Genomic DNA, 12,674 nt, shown 5'->3' with positions numbered 1-12,674 from the left:
AATAATTTGAGGATAGACAATCAAACACTTAAAAAAAAGATCTAAAATAGTATTAGTTGGAATCCCTACTACCACTCACTACTAACATTATTAGTAGAATTCCTCCCCACATTCATTAAGTTCACAAAAACAAAATTTTTCTTATACCTTACAAATTCTATATGGGGATTTCATGGGACCCTCTTAAGAAAGGAGAAAGTAGAATAACGACAAAATTGTCGTGAGTTTGGAGAAGGGATAGTTTGCTTCATATAAGCGCTCAACAATTTCAATTGAAATGAGTAAGGACGGCTCTTTCTTTGTGCGTTCTTTTCAGAGCTGATTTTAAGTTAACCCGATAGTCATACAAGGTCACAGCGGAACGCTACGTCTTTTGACTATCAGCAGGGGGAATATCCGTAAGTTGTTTAATCAGCGAGCGATAAGTAACTTGAATCCTAACTTTCTATCAATGGTGGGATTTGCAAGGTTTTGAATAGCGGCTAGGGTTTAGGGTTTAAGCAGACGAGTGAAGCCATGTCGATAGCAGCCGGGACCTTCTCTCCATGTCTTCTCAACAATGGCACTCTCTATCACAGTAGACGGTTTCCATTCCCACGCCCACATCCTGCTGCTCGCCTCAATCTTAATGTTTTCAAGGTATTAATTCCCTTTAAATACTCTGGGATAACCCATTTTCTTCGCACCGAATTGTTTTCTCCTTTTATGAACGTTGAAGATAAGATCAAGCTATAGGAGAACAAAAAAAAATCATCTTAAATCCCTTTCTATACAAAATGCCTGATTTCACACGAGGCTCCTGGAAAGTGGCGATTGTCACTGTAGCGAAGAACTTCTAAATTAAATACGTTAAACAAATGACAGGCATAAAGTAATATGGGACAATTTATAACAGGGATACTGCCTGCGATTTTAGTACCGGACAGAGCTAAGTGGCAACTTTTTTAACCCGCGACATGTATTCTTAAGTGAGATTCCGAATTGGCAAAGCTTTATGTGCTGGTAGTTCCATATACAGTTTAAATCATAACACTTACTACGCACAATATTAAGGACATTAACGTGAAACTGAACACATCAGAGTGATTTCACTGCAGTACTGGTTGTGTATAATCAGAGAAAGGGAGAGAGGGAAACATCTGTATTTATGATTCTTGTGGAGACCAAGGATGCACGTACAGAATTACGTACATTGCTGCTGGATATAAATAGGATAAAATATTTGGAAAAACAGAGACTTTTTGTTTTATGCTAAATCTAAAAGCATTTGACGGCACCATAATATGGCTTACTCTCCCATAGCACACGACAATGTTTTAGTTAACTGAAAGTTTTAGCGTGAGATTCTCCCAAGTTAATTGAAAGGATAAGCACACATCACTGATAACTGCGGGTGCAGTCTGGTTAGCTGGAGTAAAATATGCAAAACATGCCATACAAGATCTAGTTTAGGAGATTTGCCATGTAGATGTGCATAATTGATGCTGTTATTTGCATTGCATGTATGCACATTGAGAGTTTCTGTTGGATTTAACCCAGAAATCAGAGATAAACAGCAATAAGGAAGACCCAAAAGATACAAGAAACACATTGGATAATCCTGGGAAAACCCTTTGAGAATGAAAGGAAGAATCCAGCCACACACAGTAGAAGAACATTTTGTTGATATAGAAATTCAAGTGTACAATGCCTTCCATGAGATGCGATATATTTAACACAAGAGAGACTTCACTTTACAATGGAAGGTCTCATGAAATTCCCAACAATATAACTCTTTATTACAAATACAACTCTTCATATTCCCATGTCTCAATGCATGTTGCAAGACACATTTTATATTTTATATTACAATTATCATAAACATCAGTTTCAGCCGAAAGTGACTGTAAGGAAATTAACGCAAATTTCTGTTGCAGCTACAAACTCCAACACTCCCTCTTCGCAAGAGAGAAATCTTTAGCTGAATAGTCACACAAGGCTGTAACCAAAATGTCAGTGATAAAATCTTATTGATCCTATATAGTTTCATTGAATCACTCAACATGAAAACTATGTAAGAAACACAAACAATTTCATCATAATGTTGTCATGGAATCTCTCAACATGACACTCATTGTTCATAATCATGGAATCACTCAATATGATAGACTTGTAACAATTAATTATAATCATGGCATCACTCAACATGAAAAACCTACAGAAATCACAATCAACTTTCTTCACGGACCAACTCAACGTGATTCTCAACTTGACAAGTTAGTAAGGTTTACAACCAACATTTTATCACAGACTCTCTCAACGTGATACAATTATGGACTCTCTCAACATGACTTCCAACTCCCATCACGATATCTCTCAATCTGATGTCATAATGGACTCTCTCAGCATGATGTTCACTCGTAGAGTGAAAGAGTTATAAAGTTGGCCTTATAACTATCATGAATAAGAACTCATAATCAACAAGAAATGCAATCCCAACTAAGACTCTTTCCATCAAGAGTTGTAATATCCCTTGCAATTTTGATTTCTTTACCTGATGATTTTGTCAAACACTTTGCACACAAGGGATATATTGCAAATCGAAATTCTGATTGCTTTCTAAATGCCAAACTTTAATAAATATGCTTGCAAAGAACTCCAAAACATCTAGCAATGAAGATGCAAATGTTTTTGTATTTTTTTGAAACATATAACATTGGTTACAAATGAGAAAATATGCATCTACAACAATAAGACATTAGGGCAACAAATTTTGATGTAAAACTCGGATATAAATTAGATTACAAATGATTTCAAAATTCTTAAACATGCCCTAAGATATTCAAATCTATCCTCCATGCAATGCAAAATGAAATAGATAGCAACCTGGAAAAAACTCAAGAACTCTGGATTTTTTTGTAGCAAGTCATTGTAGCAATATCCGACTTATTCCTTCAATTGTACTCCACAATCTGGCCCTAGGCCACACATTTGGCACAATGAAAAGAGTGATTTGTCTTCTCCAATAGCTACAACCCTTCAGAAGATCTTTCACCAATATGCTTGAATAGAACACCTGTATGATGTCCTCCCAAAACCAAATTCATTGGATATTTCACCAGCTCAAATGGAGGCACACAAAAGAACTCCGTTCTCCAGTGGCAAATGCTGAAACCCTTGCTCAGAGTTCAAAGAAATCAAATAAGAAAATAATGGATGCCTAACAATGAAGCTCTTGCCTCTATTTATTCTTTTCTTTCACCCTTTATGAAGGAAATAAAATATTATTTAATTGCACTCTCTAGAATCTTCCCTCTTTCCAATACATTAATTAGTCGTGCTTCTAGAAAATGTACTCTCTAGAAGCTTCCCCCTTTCCAATACAATAATTAATTGTGCTTCTAGAAAATTAAACTAATTAAATATAAAGTCATCTTTAGATTTATTTATTTATTGACTTTAATTTAATTTATTCCTCCTTATTTCTCCACTTACCCTTTAGAGAATGAAAGACTAAGAACTCCATTGAAGGCCTAAAAGATGGGGGACATTACAAGAGTCTCAAAGAATATTAACAATATGTATAAAAATGATAGGGATTTCATAAGCATTTCCTCTCAACAGAAATAGCTTTGATCACCATATTCAGAGAGATTACATAACCTCCCTTTGAGGTAAATCATCTCCCTTTGAATAATGAGTTCCCACTAAACAACATTCTCATGTTCATACATCCTGCAATGAAGAGAGATCACCATATTCAAATAGATGACATAGCCTCCCTCTGAGGCAAATCATCTCCCTTTGAATAACGAGTTCCCTTTAAATGACATTCTCATGTTCACGCATCCTGCAATGAAGAGAGATCAACCTATCAAAAAATAGTAATGCTAAATGCATATTATTTACAGTTATATTCATACATAAAATTCATGATCAACATTCCAAAAAAGAAAACTTATCTCTAATTGTCTAATTAGACATGATCTCAATATCTTTCCTCCAACATATATAGAGCTAAGCCCTCAGATCTAAGAACTACCAGAATCTAAAATCTCCTATCTGCAGATATGAACACATCTATCTAGAAGCTGTAGATTCTAAGCAACCTTTCACCTTCTAATACACACCGATGTTACCTGAGAATCTCTCATTAACTGTGATGAAGTGGCTCTTATTCCATACACAACAAGAAGTTATCGGATTAATGAAATCTCAAACTTGCCGAAAAAGGCAGAATATTCATCACAAAATGCTCTTAGACTTGTCGTAAAAGGCAAAATACTCTTCACACTATAACCATGGTCTTCCAGACTTGCCGTAGAAACCAATACCATGAGGTCAAACAACAACATTGGCGTTACAAAGAAGGTGGACAATAGAAACAAGGATCACTGCCAAATAAAAATATACTTCAGCTTAGAAATGACATATCAGTCACTGTATGATGAGATAAAGCAACAATGAATTGTTAACAAAGAACTTAAGCGGTACTACAAAAATTTCATATATGGTGAACAGAAGGAAAGACATAAGATAACGCTTGCAGGAGCTTTTCAACTTCCAAGCATGAATATGATTGCTTTAATTCAAATGCAATTATCGACAAAAGAAAGTGAAAGCCCAAATGGATGAAATGACACCTAGGATGAGATAAATGACAACCCGGTAGCTATGATAACACAAAACCAAGATGAAAAAAATGATGAGCTGCCATCCATGATGACTCAATTCCGAAAATATCCATACGAGAAGCATGCAAACCATCTGGAGTGGATTGTAAGGTCACTTTCTTGGCTCTAACCATGGTGACTCGATCACACTCTCTAGAAATAAATATCGTCTCTGAATCTGACAGAGATCAATAATATCAATCAATCATTAATAAATCGATATGAACAAATAAGATCGATTTAATCTTTAAAGCAATAGATATGGAAATTCTTAGGAAAGACAATCTAATAGGCTATAATAAAACTTCTGCAATATATCGAACTTGACGCACAAAGTCCTGTTCACCAAAGCTTAGGTCGAAAAGTCTGTAAAGGAGCTTTGCCGAATAAAATGGAGAGATTACACCAAAAAACGCTATCTAAATTCAGGCGGCAAAAGAAAAAATATGATAGATTTTTGAATGGAATGACAATAGTTCTTTAGCATGCGATACATCTATCTCAAAATCAATGACACCACTAATTTAGATCTCCAAACTTTCAAAACATGAACGTTGGCCATATTCTGCCATTGGCCAAAACATAATGCCTTCTAGAATTTTAAATAGACTATTCTGCTGAAATAAGGAATCATACATGAAATCATATATGAACAGAGAGATCATAGACCATAACTCAATACTCATACTAAAACAGAATGGAGAACATTGGGCATCAAAAACTTGTATGAAGAAACTCTTTTGCCGCCTCTAGAACTTTAACACTCCCTTATTGCATATATCAAACTTGGCTTTGATACCATGTTGGATTTAACCCCAAAATCAGAAATAAACAACAATAAGGAAGACCTAAAAGATACAAGAGACACATAGGATTATCTTGGGAAAACCCTTTGAGAATGAAGGGAGAAACCCAACCATACACAACAAAAGATAATTTTATTGCTAATGAAATTCAAGTGTACAATGCCTTTCACTAGATGCGATATATATAACACAAGAGAGACTCTTCACTTTACAACGAAAGATCTCTTGAAATTCCCAACAATAGAACTCTTTATTACAAATACTACTCTTCCTATTTCCATGCCTCAATGCATTTGCAAGACAGATGTTATTATATTTAATATTACAATTATCATAAGCGTCCTTTTCGGCTCAAGGTGATTGTAACGGAATTAACCCCCAGAGATATGCAGCTACAAACTCCAATAGTTTGGAATGCTGGGGTAAAGTATCCATACCTCTTAATTTATTCCCTTGAAATAGAGACTTAATAGAAAACAATTAGGAAGTTTTGTCACATCTTATGTTCAAAATAGTCATTTATCATTGTTCGTTGTAGTCTCTTGGATTCATTATGCCTATGGTGTTAGTAGCACATGACCACACATGACCTAATGAGAGTATCTAAGCTTGAGCATGCTTCAGATGGGAATTGACAGCGTGTATATGTAGATTACAACATAAGTGTCAGCCACGATCCAGACTCTAAATGTATTATTGCTAAATTGGTAACATTTTGGCTTTGTTGTTGGGATCTATTATGGTCTAGCTCAAAAGTGGTTTACCGGTGGGTTTGAGAGTTTTATTTTAGGAGAGATCCTTGTTGGAGTGAGAATTTGTTAATAGCAAGAGGAAGATCTTTTTGATAGTCATCTGTATAATGTGTTCTCGATCGATCTACCCAAACACTTTTCTTATTGGCTTCTTGCATGGAGGCAACATTGACACTTTGATTACTAGTGTCAAGTCATTTGGATATTGGAATTTATGTCTTAATTGAAGATTGTAGATCTTGTTTTGACCTACACTCTTGATGCATTCAAGAAGGTTGTGATTGACTCCTGTATCATGTGATTTTCCATGACACGTGTTTATAGAGGAAGTCTTAAGTAAGAATATCATCTTTCAAACATAAAATTATTTTCATTATGGGTAAGGATAAATCTTGTAGGAAAGTGTAGTGAAGCTTTCCCAATAGAGTATTCTCTCATTGTACTTATGGACGAGTGGGTGAGTGTATAACAAGTTTATAATGGAATGAAGAAGTGAAGATGTAGGGTAGTAGCAATATAAGATAGCATAGAGAGATATGAAAGTTAGTGTGAAGTTGTGATTGTTGAATCTGAGGCTGATTGTTGAATCTGAGGCAAAAAGACCTAGATCAATACATCATGCATAGAGGAGTTGGCACATGAATGGGAGTTTTGATTATGAAAACAGTGTAGACATCATTAGATTATTGGGTCAATGAGCATTGCATCCCTATTGTGGAGCTAAAACACATTTTGCAAAGGTAGAATACATGTGCTCTGATGGGGATGAACTGAGTTGCAACCTAAGGCCAATGCCTTAGATGGATTATAGCAGAATTAGCCACCTGTTGTGTGATAATGAGGAAATAGTTTCTGTGGAATATGCCTTGGGGAGGCTTCAAGAGGAAAGGGGAAAGATATATTCCTCTGTAATGTTGGTTTTGATCATGTTACTTATAAGTTTAAGGATTTTGCTAAGTCTATCAGCCCCATAATGGATAGATTAGTATGATAGGTAGCTTGTGCGACTCAACCTAGTGTCTTGCAAAGTCTATTAATTATCCGAGTCAATACTTTTGACGTTCTAATTTTTTTTGAGTGATTTGAATGTGGTTCAACACTAGAATGCATTCAAAATGCATGGGATGTGAAATTTATCATTGGCATTGTGCATAAGGTCAAATTGTTTGTTAGCTCAATGAGGGATTGTGGTTCACACGGTAAGACCTAATTGGAAATTTGAATGATTTGAGTGATCCCATAATCAAATCTGCAATTGTCGATGTCACAGTTGAGCATAACATCACTAAAAGAGATCAATTAACAAATGGGTAAGATTTGTAATGCTTATGAACAATTTTTTGAGCAGCTGGTGTTAAAGGTTTGCCAAACCATTAAGGATGGTATTAAGAAATAATGGTTTATTGGTAGACAAACAGTACACATTGAAAGGGAGTTAGTGCAACATATATTGTAACTCAGAAAGAGGCTCTCAGATTGCACTTTGGTGGAATGTTTTGGGAGAGTTGGAGTCATATGGCTTCATTGTGCAACTTAAAGAGAAAATGGAGCAAATGATGCATCAATTGGAGAAACATGGGGTTTAATTTGAAGAAAAAAGGGGACTTTGGTGCATAAGATGTTGAAGTAAGGATTTCACAATCACTAATTATTTAGTGGGGAGAGCTTAAGCCATAGGTTTATGTATATTTCTTGTAGTTCTACACATCTTGCAATGTGCCATATGTCAAATTCCACATGAAACCTCTTGGTTTACACTTGTACAAAATTTGCAAGCGGCAACCATGAATTGTTGGTGTGAAGTGTGTCAAGGTGCCATGCATGACATCGAGAAGAGTAGTATGTTAGCAATGATTAGTGTGCTTAGTTGTGGCCTATGCAACATAACAATTAACAACAATATGGTTGGAACTTTGTTTGGTACGGGTGCCAAGGGGAATTTGTAGGGAAATCTTGCACAATTGCTTGTTATATTTATGGTGAGTAGGCCCAGTACTTCACAAAATGGTATACATTTCCCTTTTTATTCAAATTGTGACAGAGACCATAAGATTGAGGATTGCTTGGCACTACTCTAGCAAATGGAATTGTGAAAGAAGTCTAGAAAAAAGATTAAAAGGGGCATGCCACTACACCTACAAAGTGCATTGTTTAGGTCTATTGAAGAGGCGTCAGACAAGAAGAAAAGAATAGTGCGTAGCAATCAAACTTGCATGTTGTGACATAGCAATCAAACTTAACTTGCATGTACCCTCATAGACCCATAAGAGTAGAAGCTGAGTGCTAGCTATACCAAGACATAGCCTAGGCTCCCCACATAATGCAATATATGTTGAAGAGTGTGTTGCTAAGCACTATTAAGTGGATGAAAACTACATGACTATGAAGCTTCTTTGTGATGAAGTTCTCACTAAATCCAAGATGTTATTATCAAAGTCGGTGTTACAAGATCATCTTGAAACCCTCTGATCACACAAGAGAGCTGAGGTATGATACAAAACTATTGTTCTTGAGTTGCATGGGTACATATTGCATGATGCATTGGTGGTTATTGGTGTAAAAGGAAATTTGCTTATGAAGTTGCATGGGTAGCCAATGTTATGGTATATCAATGTTGTACTTGTATTAAACAAAGGAGATGAAAGCTCCTTATATAGATTTACAAAGATGATGTTTCTAAAAGAAACAATCGTGAATTAAAGACGGAAATAGAAACTACCTAATAAATTAAAGAGTAAACAAGATTATCATTTAAGAAACATAATCTAATACCTTCCTTTAATGGTCATTGTCTAATTGTTGTCTTTTGGTCACCAATTCTACAAATTTTTTTGCTGTTGCTAAGACCCTCCCTAGATCTGTAAAATTTTAATGACCAAGAAGCCAAAATTCATTTGAAAAAGAATAAAGAAGGGTGCTTCGTGCTTTAGAAAGCTTTGCCAAAAGAGACAAGAGCTTGCCATTGGCTTTGCTACTAAGATGAGTTAGTCGCTAACCCTCCCAGAATTAACAAAATATTTGACCAAAAATCAATACAAAACATCCAACCTGATGTTGGATAATGATGCCGCTCTTCCTTGGAGATAGAGACAAACATTGAGAACAACCAACATGATTTTGAGGGAAAATTGGCAAACCCTCCAAACTTTGTAGAGAAGCACGATGCCCCAAAGTAGATTGCAAAAAGCCATTTTTTTAAAGAGAAAAATTGGAAAAACTAGCTACATGTTTTGAGGTGAAAAATTGATCAAAGCTAGACAACATAATTTGAGACATGGACTAGAGAATACAAAGCTTTGTTTTTGAGGAAAAATGTTCAAATCAAACATATAATTTTTGAGGAAAAAATTGTAAACTTAGATAATGTTTGAGGAAAAATTTATAAACCCTCAAAGGAATTCAACACAACTTTGCAAATTACAAAAGAAAATTTTTTGAGGGAAAATTTATGAAAACTCATCAGATAATTTTTTAAAAGACAAAATTATGAGAACCCATCACTAAAACCTTCGTGCGTTGAAACATGAGACTTCGTGTGGTAAAACAACACGTGCAAGTAACAAAATGCACATGTAAGGAACGTGCAAGAACATTCAACTCATATGCAAATACATGCAACCTTTGAAAATATGAGATTTGCCCAAACCAAGAAATCACACAATCAAAACCCTTGACAAAGTTCACAATTTTCAGCAAAAATCTTCAAAGGCAACAAATTTATCATAAAATATCGAAAAACAGATTTCTGGAAAAATTTACAAATCAAAAGAGGCTCGAATTTTTCGCCAAATTTAATGAAACTCCGTTGACCTGATGTGATACCATGTTATGGTAAATCGATGTTGTAGTTATATTAAACAAAGGAGATGAAATTATATAAATTTTCAAAGACGATGTATCTAAATGAAACAACCGTGATCTAAAGATGGAAATAGAAACTACCCAATAAACTAATGACTAAGATGACCATTTAAGAAACATGATAATATTCTAATAGCCACAAATTGTCCTGTGCGGCACCCATTGCCCTATGTCTTATACATGTTCAATAGTACAAAGAAATAACCTTTGCGTTTTCCCAAAGATGTTCAGACTAATATGGAGATGGCATATAGAGAAAGAAATTCTACATTTCTTTTTGTTTTAAGGTCAAAATGAGATTCTGGAATGAAATTCCGAGTGTTCAAATCAAGGAACATTGATCATAATTTTGCTTAATTATGCACAAGGTAGTAATTTGAGAGAAATGTCTTATACGTGTTCAATAGTACAAAGAAATAACCTTTGTGTTTTCCCAAAGATGTGCAGACAAATATGGAGATGGCATATAGAGAAAGGAATCCTACATTTTTTTTTGTTTTAAGGTCAAAATGAGATTCTGGAACGAAATTCTGAGTGTTCAAATCAAGGAACACTGATGATAATTTTGCTTAATTGTGCACAAGGTAGTAATTTGAGGGAATGCATATTGGGAAGAAAGGCCTCATAGATATTCATAAGATTGTGAATGCATTGGATCCAACCCATCTAAGTTTTGAGGGTGTTGTTTAGGGGGATAGCCAATAGGAAGCTTATTAAGATGTTCAGCTGAGTTGGCTCATAAGGGAGTATGAATTGAAAGGAAGATGTGCACTAGTGTTCAATGCTTTGTGCAACACACATTTGTCTCTTATGTAGCCCCAAATTCACTAGTGCACGCTGCAAAGGCTATATGGATTTCTACAAAGAAATGCATTTGATGCTTGTAGTTGAACCTCAATACGTGTGCCTTGATCATGCTAGATCATCAAAGTTGTCACATAATTTGATGTGACAAACAACCTCGTTGCATATTGCACAATAATGGAGTAGGTCTTCTAGGAGCCTGCTTGTTTCACTATTATACCACACTCTCCAAGAGACATTGGCCTTGTATAGGGGGATTGCCAATAAGAAGCTTACTTAGACATTTAGATGAGTTGGCTTGTAAGGGAGTATGAATTGAAAGGGAAAATGTGCACTAGTGTTAAATGCTTTGTGCAACACACATTGTGTCTTATGTAGCCCCAAAGTCATTAGTGCACACTACAAAGGCTATATGATTTTCTACAAACAGATGCATTTGATGCTTGCATTTGAACCTCAACATGTGTGCACTGATCTTGCTAGATCACCAAAGTTGTCCCATAATTTGATGGAACTAACAACCTTGTTGAATATGGCACAATAATGGAGTAGGTCTTTGTCTAGGAGCTTGCTTGTTTCACTACTATACCACACACTCTCCAAGAGATATTAGCGTGGCACACAATTCCTAAGTGTTAAATTTGGCTACATTGTACAGAACATTTCTTGCAAGATATCAAGCACTTGGAGTGCAATGTACTTTTTGTGCTGTATTGGCTAGACTTTTGCCAGTTCTCACATTGCAAATCTCTTAGAATATGGTGCTCATTTGTCACTGGCTGTCTTGTGTATTGACAGGTCTATAAGTTTGTCAATATCATGGGTGACCTAGTCCTTTTTTCGTATGAGCAGAAAGAGGTGTGTAGAGGATAAAGAGGTGTGGATAGGTCAAACACCTAGTCTTTGGTTGGGCCTAGAAAATATTAAGTAGGTAGTTTCCAGTGATTAATTCAAGTACATTTTTGTTGTGTTCATGTTGATCAAATGAAGGCCTTGCTGTACAATAGTACATGTTGAATGCACAATAGAGAGTGATGCACTCCAAAGTTTCAAAGTACCCATCATTGAGGATGGTTGCACTATGAATGAGGCAGAAGCAAAGGATGCTTACTACAATAGACCTCTCAAGTTGGTCTAAGTGAACATTAGCACTGAGATGAAAGCTAGGATCACAGTTACTATGGATTATTACGGAGGAGATGTTGGTTGCTGGTCTAATGTAGGAATATTTAAATCTCTTCTTGTGCGGCTACAATGAGATGAAGGGAATACACTCGTCCCTGGGAAGAACTCAGATAATGTCTAAAACTAGATGTGAAGTTAGCTGAAAAGAAAGTGGCTGTATAAGTTGAACCTCAACTTAAGAAACCCTAAACAAATTTCTGATTTCTACTGTAAGAAACACAAAATATAATTTCTGGTTTCTATGATTAGTTGACATTTAGCAATGCAATTAGGCTGATTCCAGACAATAACTTCCTGGAATTTAACACGACAGCTTTATCTAAAAGAACTGTAAACTGAGCATTTGTCACTAGAACCACAAATGTATGTTTGTATTTCAATTAACTTAGTCTGAATGATTGCAATGAACAATTTCCAGGTCTTCGACGAATAAGGAAATCAATCTATCTGGCAATGGCCATCCTTTCCTATACTGTTTCAACTAAGAGATGATTGATTTTCATAGTTACTGTGTTTGAAGATTAGCTTGAGGCTTTCTGATTTATAGCAATTAGAACTTTCAGTATAGTTGCCCTTGACACTATTGACCTTCAAGGCTGGAAGTTGCTCAAATT

At 35.5% G+C, this 12,674-nt stretch overlaps 1 protein-coding gene across 1 annotated transcript in view; it reads left to right on the top strand.

Moving 5' to 3' along the window:
• Positions 1-280: 280 nt before the first annotated feature.
• Positions 281-12,674, top strand: part of LOC149552248 (uncharacterized) — a 180,679-nt gene continuing 168,285 nt past the window's right edge. The window contains exon 1 of the mRNA XM_089787771.1: positions 281-639. Coding sequence (XP_089643897.1) covers positions 517-639 — 123 coding nt within the window. The 5' untranslated portion in view covers positions 281-516. The remainder of the gene's footprint in view (positions 640-12,674) is intronic.

Source organism: Cupressus sempervirens, chromosome 6, assembly GCF_028749045.1.
Source record: "Cupressus sempervirens isolate cs-2001-9-10 chromosome 6, ASM2874904v1, whole genome shotgun sequence".
NCBI classification, from domain to species: Eukaryota; Viridiplantae; Streptophyta; class Pinopsida; order Cupressales; family Cupressaceae; genus Cupressus; species Cupressus sempervirens.
Note: the sequence above shows the minus strand (reverse complement) of the source record. Positions and strands in the feature narration are given on the sequence as shown.